This window comes from Sus scrofa, chromosome X (genome assembly GCF_000003025.6).
Source record: "Sus scrofa isolate TJ Tabasco breed Duroc chromosome X, Sscrofa11.1, whole genome shotgun sequence".
In the NCBI taxonomy this organism is placed as follows: Eukaryota; Metazoa; Chordata; class Mammalia; order Artiodactyla; family Suidae; genus Sus; species Sus scrofa.
Genome location: NC_010461.5, coordinates 83,095,153 through 83,116,692, shown reverse-complemented (window position 1 = coordinate 83,116,692; position 21,540 = coordinate 83,095,153). Strand labels below are relative to the sequence as shown.

The 21,540-nt window shown below is 44.5% G+C and overlaps 1 protein-coding gene across 25 annotated transcripts in view; it reads right to left on the bottom strand.

The window, feature by feature from the left end:
• The window catches only part of ARMCX4 (armadillo repeat containing, X-linked 4), a 38,134-nt gene that overhangs the window by 14,033 nt on the left and 2,561 nt on the right, over nt 1–21,540 (bottom strand). For 9 of the 25 annotated variants that reach the window (XM_021079820.1, XM_021079818.1, XM_021079819.1 and 6 more), the window contains one exon: nt 12,857–21,365. The exons of 2 other annotated variants lie outside the window; for them this stretch is intronic. In XM_021079820.1, coding sequence (XP_020935479.1) covers nt 13,196–21,217 — 8,022 coding nt within the window. In that variant the 5' untranslated portion in view covers nt 21,218–21,365 and the 3' untranslated portion in view covers nt 12,857–13,195. Of the gene's footprint in view, nt 1–1,879; nt 3,549–3,848; nt 6,461–8,270; nt 8,367–12,856; nt 21,366–21,540 lie in introns of those variants that run through there. 14 more of the 25 variants (XR_002340608.1, XR_002340598.1, XR_002340596.1 and 11 more) reach the window with 11 other exon arrangements.

Genomic DNA, 21,540 nt, shown 5'->3' with positions numbered 1-21,540 from the left:
CAGCTTTATTTACAGTTGCCAAGATATGGAAGTAACCAAAGTATCCATCCCATCAATAGAGGAATGGATAAAAATGTGGTGTGTATATACAATGGAATACTGCTCAGCCATAAAAAAGAACAAAATGTTGCCATTTGCAGCAGCATGGATAGACTTCGAGGTCACTGTGCTAAATAAAATAAGTCATACAGAGAAAGACAAATACTGTATGCTATATAACTTGTCTGTGGGATCTAAAAAGATACAATAGGAGATCCCCTGTTGTGCAGTGGGTTAAGGATCCAGTGTTGTCACTGCTATAGCTTAGGTCACTGCTGTACTGTGGGTTCAATTCCTGGCCCAGAAATTTCCACATGCCTGCCAAGGGTGCAGAAAAAAAAAAACAATAAATAAGTGAATATAGCAAAAAAGAAGCAGATTCACAGACATAGATAACAAGCTAGTGGTTACCAGTGTGGAGAGGGGATATTAGGTATAAAATAATGTAGTTATTAGGTATAAAATAAGCTACAAGGATATATTATACAACACAGAGAATATAGCCAATATTTTATAAAAACTATAAATGGAGTATAACCTTTAAAATTTGTGAACTATACTATATACCTGTAAAACATATAATATTGTATAGCAACCACACTACAATAAATAATTTTTTAAATATGATTCACAAAAATATCCTGTCTACAAGATATTCAGAATTAAATACACAAATAGGTTGCAAATAAAAAGATATACCATGCAAATAGTAAACAGAAGGGACCTGGAATGATTATACTAGTACCAGAAAAATTAGGCCTTAAGCCAAGCATTGTAATTAGAAACAAAGGGCCGTTTATAATGATGAAAGAGTAAATTCATCATGAATATATAATAGTTGTATACATATATGCACCTACTGAGGTGATACCAGAAGAAATAGTAAAAGATTTTAAAGTGATTGTCTCTAAAGACCAGAAATCTTGGGTGGGGAAGGATAAAGCAAAGTTCTGATGGATTTTTGTTGTTCCTGTTATAAGCCTTATGGTACTCTATAAAAATTACATTTTTAAAAACCGGTTTCGCCTTATGGTACTCTATAAAAATTACATTTTTAAAAACCGGTTTCTGAAATTGAATGTAGAATAGGACTCTGATTCTATACAGAAAACCTGAGGACTACTGTGGACTAAATATATGTGTCCCCCCAAAATTCATGGCTGTATTTGGAGATAGATCTTCTAAAGAAATAATTAACGTTAAATGAGTCCCTAAGGGTGGATCCTTGAACCTACAATGTCATTATAAGAGCAGATAGCAGAAAGTTCAGCCCCTGACTCTCCACATACACATACCAAGAAAAGGCCATGTGAGGTCATAGTGAGAAGGTGGTTGTCCAAAAGCCAGGAGGAAAGCTCTCATGAAAACTAAATTTACTATACCTAATATTGGACTTTCCAGGCTCTAGAACTGTGAGAAAATACATTTCTGTTTTTTAAGCCACCTAGCCTGTGGTATTTTGTTATAGCAGCCCAAACAGACTAATACAAGGACATTATGCTAAGTGAAGGAAACCAGTCATAAAAGAATGAATACTATATGATTCCACTTAAGTGAGGTGCCTCAAGTAGTCAAATTCATAGAGACAGAAAGAATGGTTGTTGCCAGGAGGGAGAAGATAATAGGGAGTTATTGTTTAATGGGTACAGAATTTCAGTTTGGGAAGAGTTCTAGAGATGGATGGTGGTGATGGTTACACAATACTAAGAATATACTTAATGTCACTGAACTGTACACTTAAAAATGGTGAAGATTGGAGTTCCCATCGTGGCTCAGCGGAATCGAATCGGACTAGCATCCATGAGGACGCAGGTTCGATCCCTGGCCTTGCTCAGTGGGTTAAGGATCTAGTGTTGCTGTGGCTGTGGTGTAGGCCAGCAGCTACAGGACCAATTCGACACCTAGCCTGGGAACCTCCATATGCCATGAGTGCAGCCCTAAAAAACGACCAAAAAATTGGTGAAGATGGTAAATGTTTTGTGTACTTGACCACAATATTTTTAAAAGGGAAAAACAGAATTATAGAAATATGTTTGTAATATAGATGGGAGGCTGTACTCTTGATTTCAGCTCTGAATTCCTGCTCTCCAGATCTCACACGTATTAAACTTCCTCAACATTCTGTTCTCAGATTTTCAATCTGTATCCCTTGCTGGGGCTACCTGACTCACTCCCTGGTTTCAGTTATCATCTATAATATGTTTAGTCAGACATTTCTTCTGTGCTCTGTATCTACACTCTGGGAAGGGCATTGCAGCGTCTAGAACAGTCCACCCCCTGTGCCTCCTAGATCCACTTTATATAAGTTCTTGGATCAGCTCTTCCAGGAATCTGGCGGGCTTCTTTGCTTAGGGAAACAAGACAAACTGTAGCCCCCAACATTGCAGCTGGTCTCAAAACTACAAACGGCCTCCTCCCTCTTCCACTATCAATTATAGATCCCCATCACTCTTAGGGTCTTGGTGGCTTGCCCTCACTCCTGATCATCATGTCTTTCTCAGGTTGGAGTTGCTGTACTTACTTATACCCACATACCAAGCCCCTCAAACTATAAATAATGCTTGGGTTTTTCCTTCTTAGTCAACTTTTCAAAAAACATCCCCCATGAGGCCACAGGTGTAAGGTGAGTGAAAAGTGCTAACAGTAGTGAAGGTCATGGAGGATCTGCCCTAGCTGATTGTACAGGTGTTTATATCCTCCAGTCCTGCTTGTGCTTGATCTTGTGTGTAAAACTTCCATCTTGTTTCTGCACCTGCCCACTTTTATACTGTGGTGGATCTGACAGAACTCAGCTCATGATGGCAGTTCTGGCTGCATGGTCACTTGCATGGTTACTTGATGTTTTATGGCCAGGCATTCCATATCTACCAAGATATAGTAGTGTATAAGGAGCTGTTTTTAAAAGGTATATAATTCTCCACTGTATGTGGCATGGCTTTGTTCCAGGACTCAAGTTCTGGACTAAGTTGTGACCTTCCCATTGGAGTTTACCAAAAATCTCACATGGCATCTTCCACCAATGCATATACCTTTAATATCTTAGAGTTTATGTACTGCATGGGCCAAGTGGCAGGACAGCTTGAAACCACAGCCTGGACCTACTATAGGATCTTCTTTTGCTCTAAGCCTCAGTCAAAGTTGACAGCTTTTTGTGTCACCAAATGCATGGGTGAAAATAGTAATTCCAGATGTGACATGTGCTGCTTCTAGAATCCAGTAAAGCCCACCAGACATTGAGTTTCCTTCTTCATGAGGAAGGTGGGAAAGGAAATAATTTGTCCTTTAAAGGTAATCTCCTGGCATGTCCCAAACCATTCAAACCCTAAAAACTGAACTTAATGTAGCCAGCCCCTTGATCTTTGTAGACCTTATCTCTCATCCTAAGGAGTACACGTACCATACAAGGCCTCCAGTGTGCTAGCCACTTCTTGGTCATTTGGTCCAATTAGCATGATGTCACCAATATAGTGGACTAGTATTTATGTTCAGATAGTCCAGATATCTTCAGACTATATTATGACAGAGGACAGAAGAGTCAGTAGAGTCTTGAGGAAAAACTGTAAATGTATACTATTGCCATTCTATGTGAATGTGAACTTTTTTTGATGTTCCATTTAGATAAGGATAGGGAAAAAACATTTTCCAAATCAATAACTGATTACTATGTACCTAAGGCCATGTCATTCTGCTCTAGCAAAGATATATCTGACATGGTAACTGTACTTGTGCCACTACTTGGTTGAGTTTGCAATGGTTTCCTGTCATCTACCAGTCTCTATCCATGTTTCACAGGGGTCCAACCTGATGTATTAAATGGAGATATGATGGGGACCACATCACAGCATCCTTTTTTTTTTTTTTTTTTTTTTTGCTTTTTAGGGCCGCAGGTATGGCATATGGAAGTTCCCAAGCTAAGGGTCAAATTGGAGCTACAGCCGCCCGCCACAGCCACAACCACAACGACGCAGGATCCAAGCCATGTCTGCGAACTACATCACAGCTCACAGCAACACTAGAGCCTTAACGCACTGAGTGAGGCCAGGGATCAAACCCGCATCCTTATGGATATTAGTTTCTGCTGAGCCACAATAGGAACTCCTGACATCACAGAATTCTTTAGGTCTTTAAATGTGGCACTAACTTCTACCATCCTCTCCAGATGCTATCTATATGTTTTCATTTACTATCTTTGCTAAGGAAGGGGAAGACAATTATAACTTTTCCACTTGACCTCATCTAAAATAGCTCTGACTTCATATGCCAAGGAACCAATGTGAGCCTTGTACCAACTATCATTATGTCTATTCCAATTATACATTCAGAAACCAGGAAAATAACCATTGGATGGATCTATGGACCCAGTGGAGTCTACCCAGTGTAAAGCCAACATAGACTAGGAGCCCATTTAATTCCAAGCTCCCATCTGCTCCTATTCTAACAAGGCAGGGATGACTACAATTTAAATCTCTGAGTATCAATATCAACTCACAACCAGGGTCCATCAATCCTCAAAATGTTTGCATATTCCCCTCTCCCCAGTACACAGTTACCTTAGTAAATGGAAGGACTGGAGGAATTGTTACTATGAACATATTGTAAGGTCCTGCTTCCCGGGTGCCCCACTACTTCAAACAGTGTGCCTTGCCTCAAAAACTGACTTAAGGCCAGAGCTGAGCAAGAGAGTGTGACTTTTTATTGAGGCATCTTCCCTCAGACTCCTGGGCAGCTCTGATTTTTTATTTATTATCATATGAATTGTCAGATGCCTATTTTCCCTGGGGCCAAGTGTTATATTGACCACCCAATTCTATTACCTCTTAACCATCTATCCACCAGGAGCACTGTGTTCTAACTCTCTCCAAAGCTCTCTGCAGATCAGATCTCCCTGTCTTACTCTTACCGTGTGGTGCATTATGATATTTGCATTCACCTGACTTCTGACAGTTGAATACAGTTATACTGACTCTATTACTTCAGTGGCATGATCATTTCTGTCAGCAATCCTTGTCCTGTAATGTTCCCTTCTACTCTGAGCACTGGTCTGCAGAGGCAGGCTACCACTGAATTTATTAGTGATGCTAGTACCTCCTTTAACCAGTGCATTCTTATAGCTTTAACAAATGGAGTGCCCTTTAGGTCCTCCTGAAGAACATAGTCCTCTGGAAGGTTTTCTGGCCTTATAATATAGTTATTCTATCATTCCCACTTTCCTGAGCTTTTAATCCCTTCTCCCACCATCTGCTGTGGCAACTCTGGTGCACATACCTCACTTAATGTGCGCCATTGTCTTTTTTTCCATTCTTTGAGGAGCCATTCTAGTAGTGAGTTCACATGATCTCCTGGGGTCTTTTCCAGGGTGTTAAATCCTGTATCTTGGGAGAAGACTCTCAAATCAATTAATTCTCCCTTATTCAGTGTCATATTCTAGTGCCCCTGAGGAAGGCACTCAGAATTCTGTCCCATGCTTACCCCCTCAGCACCTGTTAGAACATGCTGAAAAGGCCCTGCAGCTCATTTTTGGGGTATTCCTTTTCCTTTCTTATTAGGTTCAGCACAATGCCAATGAAGTTATGATGTGGCTTAATCATAGATATGGTCCCAGTGGCTAGGATGGTAAGTGGGGATAGATTGATCAAGAAACATGTTATCTCTCAGGGGAAAGAGCTCTGTGTGTCCAAGTGAGGTGAGGCACTAACCCTTAGTAGGAAGGAGTGGGGCATTTTTGAATGCTCAAGGGACTCAGGGAACTCTTAATAGATAAGACTTTTAGGGACATAAATCCAGAGGTCCCCATTTCATGTGTCAAGGTCACCTTCCTTTGGAACAAGGGCCCTGATCTTGGCAGAACAGACTTGCCTTGATTGGGATTTTTAACTTTCTTTGAAGCTTATTTCAGTAAGTCCTGGACCTGGTCCTCAATTTCTCCACCTGGAAAATATGAGGGCCTCTTTATATGCTGTGAATGAAACCCCCTGGCTTTCACACATAGCTTAAATTACTGATTAATTTAATTCAGCTTTTCATTATTTTTTCCTAGAGGTCAGTCAAGCTGAGAAACAGCCACCCAGTTTTCTGGCCTTTCTTATAGTTAATATTCCTCACCTATTTCTCCAAGTTCCACCTCATGGCATCAGTAAATGCATTCCCTTCCACCAGTACCATTCCAGTTCACCACCAGTGAAAGCTCTAACAACTTCTCTGCCACCTGTTCCAGGTATCTATCTACTCCACCTACCACGAATGATGGGGTCCTCACTGCCACTAAGCATCAGGTTATCCATCTCCAAAATTTCATCCCTGTATATGCTTTTCTGAACCTCTTCTTGTACCAACTGTTGTAGGTTGGCTTCCTGGAGAGCAGACTCAGAGACAGTGTTCAGCATGAAGGGCTTTTATCAGGGAATGCTCTTAGGATCAAAACCTGTAGAAAGGAAAAGAAGGAAGCAGGATTGGACAGAGGGAGATGTTAAGCTGTCCCATTTGGGGCAAGAAGGCCGTGTAGATCGGTCATTGAATGTGAAGTACCCCAGGAAGGGGCTATGACCTTGGGGGAGGTGGTTCTCTATCTGAGGCAATTCCTGAAGAGGGCTGACAGCTGAGGGATGTCTGCTGGCAGCACTCCTAGCAACTGAAATAATAAACTCTTTATTCCTGAAGGAGGGTTAGGGCAACAGATTGCAGAATTCACCTCAAGTGTGACATCCTATTTTCCACTGAAAATTTGGTAACCACCAAATGCTAGAATTGAGAAAAGCTTTACTTCCAAATCAGTTAATGAGATTTAAAATTTCGAACATTTAGGAGTTCCTGTCATGGCTCAGGGGTTAACAAATCCAACTAGGAACCATGAGGTTGCGGGTTCAATCCCTGGCCTTGCTCAGTGGGTTGAGGATCCAGCATTGCCGTGAACTGTGGTGTAGGTCACAGACGTGGCTTGGATCCCACATTGCTGTGGCTCTGGTGTAGGCCGGCAGCTATAGCTCCGATTAGACCCCTAGCCTAGGAACCTCCATATGTCATGGGAGCAGCCCTAGAAAAGGCAAAAAGACCAAAAAAAAATGTTTTAGAACATTTATATTTAAGGCTTAAATAATATTCATTTTAGCTTTTTAACTTAGACCTTCCAAATATTCAGACGTAAATATGTGAACCTCCATTTATACTATTGCTTGAATATAAATGCTATGAAAGGGCTAAATTCATGTTTGCTTTTGGTAAATTATGCAAAAAGTCCTGGTTTATTTATTTATTTATTTATTTATTTATTTATTTATTTTTGTCTTTTCTAGAGCCGCTCCCGCAGCATATGGAAGTTCCCAGGCTAGGGGTCTAATCGGAGCTGTAGCCACCAGCCTACACCAGAGCCACAGCAACGTGGGATCCAAGCCGCATCTGCGACCTACACCACAGGTCATGGCAACGAAGGATCCTTTACCCACTGAGCAAGGCCAGGGATCGAACCCGCAACCTCATGGTTTCTAGTCGGATTCATTAACCAATGAGCCACAACGGGAACTCCAAAAAAAGTCCTGGTTTATTGTATAAATATCAGAAAATACAGATAAGTAAAAAATATTTAAACAAAATCGTCCATTAATCTAACACCCATAAGGAACTATTCACATTCTCAGAGCATACACAGCAAGGTTTATAACACAGAGATGATTTAAATAAGCACTTTCTTCATGAAAAGCATAGTATGTGCTTTTGCAGCCCATTTTCTCCATCTAAGATTATATGCTGAATTTTTCCCATGTAAATAAGTGTAATTGTCCATCAAAATTGTCAACAGCTACATAATGTCTCAGTGTGTAGACATACCTTAATTTCTTAGCCAAGTGGCTATTTTGAGACATTCACGTTATTCAGTTTTTCACTCTTCAAAATGGTGCAAAGCAAATGAATGTATCTTTGAAAGAGAAACAGATTCACTGACATAGAGAACAGACTTTTGGTTGCCAAGGCAGAGGGGGCTAGAAGAGGGATGGACTGAGAGGTTAGAGTTAGCAGACGTAAACTATTACATATAGAATAGATAAACACAAGGTCCTACTGTATAACACAAGGAATTATATTCAATACCCTATGATAAACCATAATGGAAAAGAACATTTTAGAAAAAAGAATACAGGAAAAGAAATGGGAAAAAACTAACTACATGGAGACTAAACAACATGCTACTAAAAAACCAATGGGTCAATGAGGAAATCAAGAAGGAAATTAAAAAATACCTCAAGACGAATGATAATGAAGACACAACCACTCAAAATCTATGGGATGCCACAGAAGCAGTGCTCAGAGGGAAATTCATAGCAATACAGGTCTTCCTAAAAAAAGAAGAAAAAAAATCTCAAATACACAACTTAACCCACTACTTAAATGAATTAGAAAAGAACAAAACCTAAAGTCAGCAGAAGGAAGGAAATCATAAAGATCAGAGAGGAAATCAATAAAATAGAGATTCAAAAAACAATAGAAAAAAATCAATAAAACCAAGAGATGGTTTTTTGAAAAGGTAAATAAAATTGACAAACTCCTGGCCAGACTCACCAAGAAAAGGAGAGAAAAAACCCAAATAAACAAAATAAGAAATGAAAAAGGAGAAATCACAATGGATACTGAAGAAATACAAAAAACCATAAGAGAATACTATGAACAATTTGTATGCTAACAAATTTGACAACCTAGAAAAAATGGACCTTACAAAACTGAATCAAGAAGAAATTGATCAACTGAACAGACTGATCACTAGAAATGAAATTGAATATGTCATAAAAACACTCCCTACAAATAAAAGTCCAGGACCAGATGGCTTCAGAGGCAAATTGTACCAAACATACAAAGAGTAAATTATACCCATCCTCCTTAAACTTTTCCAAAAGGTTGAAGAAGGAAGATTCCCATTCTCTGATGCCACCATCACCCTAATACCAAAACCAGACAAAGATACCACCAAAAAAGAAAACTATAGACCAACATCTTTGATGAATATAGACACAAAAATTCCCAACAAAATTTTAGCCAGCAAAATACAACAACATATAGAGAAGATCATACACCATGACCAAGTGGGATTCATCCCAGGTGCACAAGGATGGTTCAACATATGCAAATCAATCAACGTCATACACCACATTAACAAAAGAAAAGTCAAAAACCACATGATCATCTCAATAGATGCAGAAAAAGCATTTGACAAAATTCAACATCCATTCATGCCAAAAACTCTTACCAAAGTGGGCATAGAGGGAACATACCTTAACATAATAAAAGCCATTTATGACAAACCCACAGCAAATATAATACTCAATGGAGAAAAGATGAAAGCCTTCCCACTAAAATCTGGAACAAGACAAGGATGCTCACTGTCACCATTGTTATTCAACATAGTATTGGAAGTCCTAGTTACAGCAATCAAGCAAACAAAAGAAATTAAAGGTATCCAAATTGGAAGAGATAACACTGTATGCAGATGACATGATACAATGTATAGAAAACCCTAAAGACTCAACCCAAAAACAACTTGAACTGATCAACAAATTCAGCAAAGCAGAGGGATATAAGATTAACATTCAGAAATCAGTCGCATTTCTGTGTACTAACAATGAAATATTAGAAAAGGAATACAAAAAAATACCTTTTAAAATTGCACCCCAAAAAATCAAATACCTGGGAATAAACCTGACCAAGGAGGTGGAAAGACCTATATACTGAGAACTATAAAACAGTATTCAAGGAAATTAAAGAGGATTCAAAGAAATATAAAGATATTCCATGCTCCTGGGTTGGAAAAATTAATATTGTAAAAATGGACATACTACCCAAAGCAATCTACAGATTCAATGCAATCCCTATCAAATTACCCATGACATTTTTCATAGAACTAGAACAAACAATCCAAACATTTATATGGAACCTCAAAAGACCCAGAATTGCCAAAACAATCCTGAGGAACAAAAACCAAGCAGGAGGCATAACTCTCCCAGACTTCAGGAAACATTACAAAGCCACAGTCATCAAGACCGTGTGGTACTGGAATGAAAACAGACATACAGATCAATGGAACAGAATAGAGAACCCAGAAATAAACCCAGACACCTATGGTCAATTTGTCTTCAGCAAAGGAAGCAAGAGTATAAAATGGGAAAAAGACAGTCTTTTCAGCACGTGGTGCTGGGAAAACTGGACAGCTGCATGTAAATCAATGAAACTGGAACACACCCTCACACCATGCACAAAAATAAACTCAAAATGGCTGGAAGACTTAAATATACGACAGGACACCATCAAACTCTTGGAAGAGAACACAGGCCAAACATTCTCTGATATCAACCTTACAAATGTTTTCTCAGGTCAGTCTCCCAAAGCAACAGAAATAAAAGCAAAAATAAATCAATGGGACCTAATCAAACTGACAAGTTTTGCACAGCAAAGGAAACCATAAAGAAAACAAAACAAAAAAAAAACAACTTACAGAATGGGAGAAAATAGTTTCAAATGGTGCAACTGACAAGGGCTTTATCTCTAAAATATACAAACAACTTATACAACTCAACAGCAAAAAAGCCAACAACCCAACGGAAAAATGGTCAAAAGACCTGAATAGACATTTCTCCAAAGAAGATATACAGATTACCAACAAGCATGTGAAAAAATGCTCAACATCCCTGATTATTAGAGAAATGCAAATCAAAACTACCATGAGGTACCACCTCACACCAATCAGAATGGCCATCATTAATAAGTCCACAAATAACAAATGCTGGAGAGGGTGTGGAAAAAAAGGGAACCCTCCCATACTGTTGGTGGGACTGTAAACTGATACAACCACTACGGAAAACGGTATGGAGGTACCTTAGAAAACTACACATAGAACTACCATATGACCAAGAAATCCCATTCTTGGGCATATATCTGGACAAAACTTTCCCTGAAAAAGACACATGCACCCATATGTTCATTGCAGCACTGTTCACAATAGCCAAGACATGGAAACAACCTAAATGTCCATCGATAGATGAATGGATCAAGATGAGGTGGGATACACACACACACACACACACACACACACACACACACACACACACACACACAATGGAATACTACTCAGCCATAAAAAAGAACCAAACAATGCCATTTGCAGCAACATGGATGGAACTAGAGACTCTCGTACTAAGTGAAGTAAGTCAGAAAGAGAAGGACAAATACCATATGATATCACTTATATCTGCAATCTAATATACGGCACAAATGAAACTTTCCACAGAAAATAAAATCATGGACATGGAGAATGGACTTGCGGTTGCCAAGGGGGAGGGAGTGGGATGGATTGGGAATTTGGCTTAATAGATGAAAACTATTGCCTTTGGAATGGATAAGCAATGAGATCCTGCTGTATAGCACTGGGAACTGTATCTAGTCACTTATGACGGAGCATGATATGTGAGAAAAAAGAATGTACACATGTAAGTGTAACTGGGTCACTTTGCTGTACAGTAGAAAATTGACAGAACACTGTAAACCAGCTATAATGGAAAAAATAAAAATCTTTATAAATATATATATACACACATATATAATTGAATCACTTTGCTTACAGCAAAATTAACACAACTTTGTAAATCAACTATATTTAAATAAATTTTTTTTAAAAATGAAAAGATGCACAGCTTTGTACAAGTTGATTATTTGATTATCTCCTAAAGATAAATTTCTAGAAGTGGAATTACTGGGTCAAAGACCACACACATCTTGAAAGCTTCTGAAACATGTATCCAAATGGCCCTTGTACCAAGTGCCCTCCCACCAGCACAGTTTGAGGGTGTTCCTCCCCCGCCCGCCCACATTCTCATCACACTCTGGGGTGGAAGAGAGATGGATCCTCACCAGTATGGATGCCAACAGCCTTTTCCATGGTCACATAAAGGCTCTGCCACAACCAACCTTATAAAAGAAATCTCACGGAAGCACTAAAAAATATTCTTTCTTCTATTATATTTCCTTCTTATTTCAAAATAATAACTGATGTATTCACTCCCATAGACACCAGACTTGGACAAGAAAGAGGATGTTTTCCTAGCAAATACCCTCAGGACCCTAAAATACCTGTCCCCCTCTCTATGTCCCAAGGACAGATTTCAGCACTTCTTCATTCAAAGCATCTCTCACTTCCTTCCTCCTCTCACCACTCCCATGGCCAGCAGTGAAATCTCACGCCTTTAGCATCTATACCTGAACTATGGTGCTAACGTCCTGACCAGTGTTCCAACCTCCAGTGGCCACTCCTGTCTCCACCCCAACTCTGACCCATTCTGCACACAACTCAGCTACATTGCCTTCCTTTCATCCTGTCATTCCTCTAGTCACAAGAGGCTTTGGTGTCTCCCTGAGGTGGCTGGAGTAACATGCAAACATCTCAGCTTAGAAATCAGGGTTTCCCATGAATGGGACTCACCCCAAGTGCTGGACTGTATTTCCCATCATTCCCCTCCCACACTTTGCACTCCAGGCAGGCCAGCCTCCTCTCTGGAGCAAGATCCCCACCTCCATGCCCTTCTTCCCGTCCTTCCTCCCTCCTCCAGTGCCCAGCCAGCCTGTTTTTATCCTATCCTTCATGCCCAGCTTACTTAAGTGTCCCCTCCTCTATAAAACTTTCCCTGACCACTGTTGCTTGCAGAAGTTTCTGCTGCCTCTAAGCATAATAGAAACAGCTGACCATTATCAGAGGTTCTTGAGTTTTGTTCATATCTTTTTGTTTCCATACATCTTGCCTTTCCAAACAGGCATAAATTCAAGGACAAAGACGTGTCTTTTTTTCTGCTTAAAACACACAACTTTATTGATGACATAAAAATAAAGTCTCAAATGTATAAACAATAAGTCCACACAAAGGACCAAAGATAACCTTACTTATGAAAAATCAGTTCAGTTTCTGCTCATGAAGCATACCAAAAATATCTCAATCCAGACAAGGTAAAAAATCAACACATGTATTTTCAGTACAAGTTTGAATTCATTAGGTGTTCATAAAATGGTCCAGCTATAGACCATCAGAAGCAACATCAGTTTAGAAGTTACAATGCAATTTACAATGTGCATTACTTCCAGGCTGCAAAACCACAATATTACTCAAATTTGTTTGGAAAACTACAACTAATTAGAGTTTACTTAATAATAGCTCAACTCTTTCTTTCACCTCAGGGTCATTGTATTCTGCTGCTAAGACTCGAAGTTTCTTGGCACATGCTTTAGGCCGCTGGAATACGAAATAAAGGGAATTTTTACTGAACTTGTCCTGGGTAAATACTTTTGCTCTTCTTTTAAAATGGTAATTTATATTTTCAAATAGTGAAAGAGCATTAAGAATATTCTCCTTTGTCTCTTTCTTGCTAAAAATATTAATCAGTGATGCTGGTGCATTGGCAATGAGCAAGTCTTTTGTCATAGATGGATTTTTAGAGAAATTTAAAAGCATTCCCAAAATATGGTCTTTAGTTTCTCCACTTCCCACTGTTAACAAACGAAGAAATTCTGAAATGTAATTTGTAACCATATGCTGATATTCACTAATAATAGTCAGGTGCTTTATCAATCTCAATCCAGCCAGCTGCACATTTGAATTCAGGGGATAGGTGATAGTGTCTTCACATACTTGGTTTAAGTATGTTTTAACCTTCCGATGATTTTCAGCAGCCACCGAGATATTATTCAGTGCATTTAAAGCCTTCTGCCTAACACTGGGGTAGGGGTTATTGAGCAAGCCTTCAATAATTGAGATTCTACCTGCATTACGAATGACTTCATGGGAAAATGGGTAATCAGGACTGTTATATAGAGCATTATTGGCTATTTCATGAATAGAAGGATCTTCAGTCATCTCAATCATGCAAATAAGTTTTTCAAGCTCTTGTGGATCCATGTTAGTTTCACGTTTACAGCGGCAGGCCCAGGGCTGAATTTTCTCCCCAGATCTGATCTGCTTTCTGAGCTCATCTTCAGGTGGGAAGCAAGACTCATTTTGGTATGGAAATTTCATTTCTGTCCAGATCATTGCTCCTGCCCATGACCCCATTCCTGCCCCAGGAACCATGGATGGATATGTGACTCTTGATTCTGCTGACTTTTTGGCTTTAGTCTTAGGTACATATTTTTCCTCACTTTTGTTTTCATTACTATCCCAGAAACAAGACTTTACATCAACTCCACCAGCAGCCTCAAGCTTATCCTTGGTGCTGGTCTTATTTTCAGCCCCCTGCTGAAAATTGACATTTTTCTCACGATTGGATCTGAATTCATTACTGTTCTCACTCTCAGCCCAAAACAATGACCTTAAACTGATCTCCTCAATATCAGGGCTAGATGCTCTACTTACCTCATCCTCATCTACATCCTCAGCCAAAGTCCAGGACCCCATGTCAGCCTCTTCCCCAGCCCCAAGCCTAGACCCTGTAGTGGCTGCATCTCCATCCCAGAGCCAAGACTCCTGCCTGACCTCAGTCCCAGACTCAGCCCCCAAACAGGAATCCATACAGGTGGCTTCATTAGATCTGATCCAGCACCCAATATTGGCCTTGTTCTCAGCCCTGAATCTGGAACTAATGACAGCCTCTTCCCCAACCCCTGAGTTGGATTCAATACTGGCTTCATTTTTACCTCCAGGACTAGACACAATACCAGACTCTTCCCCTCTCCAGAACCAGGATCCTGTACTAGCCTCACTCCCAGCCCCAAGCCAGGATCCTTCATTGGCCTCCATCCTAGCACTTACCTGAGACCTTCCACTGGTCTGGTCTCTAGCCCTAGCCCAGGACCCTCCACTTGCTTGCTCGTCAGGCCCCAAGCTAGACCCTCTACTGGCTTCCTTCCCAGGCCTAGACCCAGCCCATGATTTTCTACCAGCCTGATCCCCACTGCCAGTCCAGGAGCCTCCTCCACTGGCCTGATCTTCAAATCCAGGTTTGGAACAGCTACCAGCCTGATCACCAGCCACAACCCAGGACTGCCCACTGGCCTGACTCCCACCACCAGCCCAGGACCCACCACTGGGCTGATCTGCAGACCCTGGACTAGACCCTCCAGTGGCCTGGTCCACAGCACCAGACCAAAATGCTCCTGCACTGGCCTGATCTTCAAATCCGGGTTTGGAACAGCTACCAGCCTGATCACCAGCCACAACCCAGGACTGCCCACTGGCCTGACTCCCACCACCAGCCCAGGACCCACCACTGGGCTGATCTGCAGACCCTGGACTAGACCCTCCAGTGGCCTGGTCCTCAGCACCAGACCAAAATGCTCCTGCACTGGCCTGATCTTCAAATCCGGGTTTGGAACAGCTACCAGCCTGATCACCAGCCACAACCCAGGACTGCCCACTGGCCTGACTCCCACCACCAGCCCAGGACCCACCACTGGGCTGATCTGCAGACCCTGGACTAGACCCTCCAGTGGCCTGGTCCACAGCACCAGACCAAAATGCTCCTGCACTGGCCTGATCTTCAAATCCGGGTTTGGAACAGCTACCAGCCTGATCACCAGCCACAACCCAGGACTGCCCACTGGCCTGACTCCCACCACCAGCCCAGGACCCACCACTGGGCTGATCTGCAGACCCTGGACTAGACCCTCCAGTGGCCTGGTCCTCAACACCAGACCAGAACGCCCCTCCACTGGCCTGATCTTCAAATCCGGGTTTGGAACAGCTACCAGCCTGATCACCAGCCACAACCCAGGACTGCCCATTGGCCTGACTCCCACCACCAGCCCAGGACCCACCACTGGGCTGATCTGACTGATCTGCAGATGCTGGACTATACCCTCCAGTGGCCTGGTCCTCTGTGCCAGACCAGAATGCTCCTGCACTGGCCTGATCTTCAAATCCAGGTTTGGAACAGCTACTAGCTTGATCACCAGCCACAACCCAGGACTGCCCACTGGTCTGACTCCCAGAACCAGCCCAAGACCCGCCACTGGACTGATCTGACTGATCTGCAGACGTTGGACTAGACCCTCCAGTGGCCTGGTCCTCAGCACCAGACCAAAATGCTCCTGCACTGGCCTGATCTTCAAATCCAGGTTTGGAACAGCTAACAGCCTGACCCACAGCCCCAGCCCAAGATGCTCCACTGACCTGATTCCCAGTAACAGCCCAGGACCCACCACTGGATGGGTTCATGAGTCCTAGCCCAAGTCCTCCAATGACCTGACCACCAGCCCCAGCCCAGGACCCTCCTACACTAGCATGATTCCCACTGTAAGCATAGTACCATCCAGTAGACTGAGCCTCAGGCACTGGCCTTGGTCCTCCACTGGCCTGGTCCCCAATGCCAGCCCAGGAATCTCCAACAGACTGGTCCCTGGGCACCAATGTAGAACCTCCACTAACCTGGCCTCCACTATCAGCCCAAGACACATTTCCAGATTTGGCCTGATCCTCAGATCTAAGCTTTGCCTCACCACCAGCCTGATGTCCAGGTTCGGCCCAGGACACTTCATTGGCCTGGTCCACAGCCCCAACCAAGAAACCTCTACTGGCTTGGTCCCCAGAGTCAGCCCAGGACCCTCCACTGGACTGGTCTTCTGGCTGTGACCTGGACCCTCCACCAGCCTGGCCACCGGCACTAGCCAAAGATCCTTCTTCACTGACTTGATCCTCAAATCTAGGCTTAGCCCCACCACCAGACTGATCAACAGTCCCAGTCCATGAACCTCCACTGGCCTGATCCACGGCTCCAACCAAGAATCCTTCACTGGCCTGGTTCCCAGTGCCAGCCCAGGACCCAACACTGGACTGGTCTGCAAACCCTGGCCTAGACCCTTCACTGGCCTGTTCTCCAGCCATAACCCAGGACCCACTGCTGGACTGATCCACAGGCCCCAGCCTGGACCCTCCACTGGCTTGGTCTGTGGTGCCAGCCCAGATCCTTCCACTGGACTGACCTTCAGGACCGAGCCCAGCCCCAGCCCAGGACACACTTTCATGGGCCTGATCCTGAAGTCTAGGCTTAGATATAGCACCAGACAGATCACTAGTCCCAACCCAGGATGCACCACCAGACAGATCACTAGTCAGAATCCAGGACCCACCAGTAGCCTGGTCCACAGCCACAGCCCAGTACCCAATATTAACCACATTCCCAGTTGTAGCCTGAGCCCAGGGCCCTGCATTAGCCTGAATCCCAGTCCCATCCTGGGACCTTCCACTGGCCTGTTCCTGAGCCCCAGCCCAGGACACTCCATTGGCCTGGTTCTCAACCACAGTCCAGGACACTCCAATGGCCTCTCCCCCAGCCCAGGATACCCCACTGGTCTGGCCCCCAGCCCAAGAACTCTCACTGGCCTGAGCTCCAGCCCAGGGAACCCCAACGGCCTGGTTCCCAGTGCCAGCCCAAGAACCCCCACTTGCCTGGTTCTCAGCCACAGTCCAGGACCCTCCAACAGCCTTGTCCCCAGTCTCTACCCAGTAACCTCCACTGGCCTGGCCTCCAGCCCAGGACTGTTGACTGGCATGACTCCCAGCCCAGAGGCCCCCACTGGCCTGGTCCCCAACTCCAGCCCAAGACTGAATACCAACCTCATTCTCACTCCGAGCCCCACTCCAGGACTCAACACTGGTTTCATTCTCATCATCAGCCCAGGACATGCTATTCTCCCAGTATCCATCCCTAGCCTGAAACCTAAATTTGATCCATCGCTCAGAAGCAATCCAGTCCTCAACACCAATACCACTCCAGTAGTAGTCGTGGACCTTAGGTTGAGACTTCCTGCAGGCCTGAGTGTCTGCCCCATCCTCACTCTCAGAAGTGGGTGTGGCCTTAGCCTTGGGCTTTACAGAGACATCTCCTGTGGCTTCTGCCTCAGACTTATGTATAGTCTTGTCCTTTGCCCCAGACTTACTTTGGGAATGGGTCACAGACTGACGCTGGCCAGAGCCCATCAGAGCTGCTCCAGCCTCTGCCTTAGACTCAGCCACACGATTGCCCCTGACCTTACTCCTGGCACCAAGTAAGGCCTCACCATGGGAACTGGCCACAGCTTGGGATGGGGCAGAGCCTATTGAATCTGCTCCAATCCCTGCCTTAGACACAGCATTGGGATTGCCCCTGACCTTACTCCTGGCACCAAGCAAGACCTCACCCTGGGAACAGGCCACAGCCTGGGGCTGAGCAGAGCTTGTTTTATCTGTTGGAGGCTGGGCAGGGTCTATTGTATCTGACCCAGTTCCTGCCTTAGACACAGCATTGGAATTGCCCCGGACCTTATTCTTAGTACCACTCAAGGCCTCACCTTGGGAATTGGCTACAGCTTGGGGATGGGCAGAGCCCTTTGTATCAGGCCTAGACCCTGCCTTAGACACAGCACTGGGATTTCCCCGGACCTTGTTCTTAATACCACACAAGGCCTCACCCTGGGAAGTGGCTGCAGACTGGGGATGGGCAGAGCTCTTTGTATCTGACCCAAGCCCTACCTTAGACACAGCACTGAGATTGCCCCGAACCTTATTTCTGGCACCAGATAAGGCTTCAGCTTGGGACCGAGCAGAGCCCATTATATCTGTTCCAGACTCTGCCTTGGACACATCGTTGGGATTACCCCTGACCTTACTCTTGGCACCAAGCAAGACCTCACCCTGAGAATTGGCCACTGCTTGGGGCTGGGCAGAGTTTGTTGTATCTGTTTGAGGCTGGGCAGAACATGTTGTATCTGGCCCAGACCCTACTTTAGACATAGCACTGGGATTGCCCCGGACCTTATTCTTCGTAGCAGGCAAGGATTCACCCCAGGAACAGGCCACAGCCTGAGGCTGAGCAGAGCCTGTTGTATCTGTTCGTGGCTGGGCAGAGCCCTTTGTATCTGACCCAGTCCATACTTTAGACACAGCACTGAGATTGCCCCGGACCTTATTCTTAGTTCCAGATGAGGCTTCACCCTGGAAATTGACCACAGCCTGGGTCTGAGCAGAGACTATAGTATCCACTTGAGGCTGGGCAGAGTCAAATTTTGTGTCTGGCCCAGTCCCTGCCTTAGACACAGCATTGGGATTGCCCCGAACTTTATTCTTGACACTAGGCAAGGCCTCACCCTGGAAATTGGCCATTGCCTGGGGCTGGGCAGAACTCTTTGTATCTGTCCCAGTCCATACTTTAGACACAGCATTGGGATTGCCCCGGACCTTATTCTTGGTTCCAGGTGAAACTTCACCCTGGAAACTGGCCACACCCTGGGGCTGAGGAGAGCCGATTGTATCTGCTTGAAGCTGGGCAGAGTCAAATTTTGTGTCTGGCCCAGTCCCTGCCTTAGACACAGCATTGGGATTGCCCCGAACCTTATTCTTGACACCAGCTAAGGCCTCACCCTGGGTATTGGTCATAGCCTGAGGCTGGGCAGAGCTCTTTGTATGTAGCCCAGCCCCTGACTTAGATATAGTATTGAGGTAGTCCTGAACCTTATTCTTGGCACCAGGCATGGCTTCACCCTGGGAACCGGCCATATCCTGAGGCTGACCACCAGCCCTGGGTTCTGCCTTGGCCTCTACCATAGACATGGCATCAGGATCACCCCTGCCATCAACCCTGGAATCAGGGAGAACATCAACTTGGGTCTTGGCCCCACCTTGAGGCTGCACACAGGTTTTCACATCTGTCCCAACCCCTGCTTTGCACTTGCCTTTGGCTTTGCCCCTAGATTTACCTCTAGTACTAGGTAGAGCCTCAGCATAGCTCTTGGTAGAAATCTGAGACTGTGCCTTTGTGTCTGTCCCAGCCTCTTCTTTAGACTTGGTGTTGGCATTGCCCTGAGCCTTAATCTTGTCATCAAGCAAAGCATCAGCCTGGACCGTGGCTGTAGGCTGATGCTGTGTATAGGACTCAATGTCTATCCCAAACCCCACCTTAGATATGGAATTGGGATTTACTCTACCCATAACCCTGGCATCAAGCATAGCCTCAGCCTGAGCACTGGCTACAGCTTGAAGCTGAGCAGAAGCCCACATGTCAGCTCCAGTCATTGCCCTATATATGACATTGATATTTCCCCTATCATCAACCCTAGCACCAGACATTGTCTCAGCCTGTCTCTGGATCACAGTCTGAGATTGTATAGAAATATTCATATCTGCCCCCACCCCTGCTTTATACATGACATTGGCATTACTCCCAACATCAGCCATTGCCCCACGCATGGCTTCAGTCTGGGCCTTGGTTACAATCTGAGGCTGAACAGAAGCCCTCATGTCGGTGGCAGACCCTGCCTGATGCATGGTATTGTAATTCCCCTTGGCTTCAACCCCAGTACCAAGCACATTATCAACCTGGTTCTCAGCCACAACCTGAGAGAGTGCACAGGACTTCATATCTGTTCCAGTTTCTGCTTTGGCCATGGTATTAGGATTTCCCTTAGCATCAACTGTGGTACCAGACCTGGCCTCAGACTGAGTCTTGGCCACACTCACAGTCTCTTCCCAGGCTCTTGCCTTGGTCTCAGCCACAATTCCAATCTTGTTTATGGCACCCATCATGGCCACTTCCCCGGTTACTGCCAAGGCCTCATTCTGTGTCACCATTACTCTGTTCACCTCTTTCTCTTTTTCAGCCAATATACGAGTTTCTGCTTTGGTCTGGGTCATTGCTTCTTTCTTGGTCTCTGCCCTAGCAACAAGTGCCCAAGCTTTAGCTTTTGTCTGGGTCACTGCCTCTTTCTTGACTAGTCTCCCAGCCTCAGAGTCAGTTTGAGTTACTGCCTCTTTCATAGCCACATCATAGGCTTCAGCTTCAGTCAGAGTCACTGCCTCTGTCATGACCACTGTTTCAGCCATTGTTGTGGCCTCAGATTGGGTCTCTGTCTCTGCCTCAGCCATTGCCTTGGCTTGAGAGTTGGCTTGGGTTCTGGCTTTAGCAGTGTCCTTAGTCTCGACTTCAGCCCCAGCCCTACCTCCAGCTCCAGTTTCTGCTCCAGTATTGGGCTTGGGTCTAGTCTCAATCTTTGTCCCAGCCATGGCTTCACACATGGCCACGGTCTGGTTCTGTATCCCAACCATATTCTCCATCTTGACTCTGGGCCCATTTCTGGCAAGTCTCCTCACACCCTGGGCTCTTCCCTTGGTTAATCTGTAAATGTAGTAGCAGGTACCAGCCCAAATCATCAGTCCTGCAGTCACCCAGCCCACTTCCTGAACACGACCCATGTAATCACCCCTGCTGATGGCACGAACAAGGTACAGAGGGGCTCAATCAGGCTGGGAAAAGAGGGTAGTAGTAGGTCTGGGTGTAGGCCTGTGAGGGCGCTGGTCTTCAGCCACTCAGAGGCCACTACAGCTGCCACTGGAGGTGGACCTAGAAGTGGAGGAAGGAAATGGACTAAAATTTCTAATTCTGTGCATCATACAGACAGATACACAGAAGGACAGGAAAGTGTAGAAATGATGTACTTGATGGGGGAAGACGATGATCAGCAAATTCTCTCTCCACCCCTTTTATTTCATCTCCTCCCCTTCTTCCCTAGTGCCCA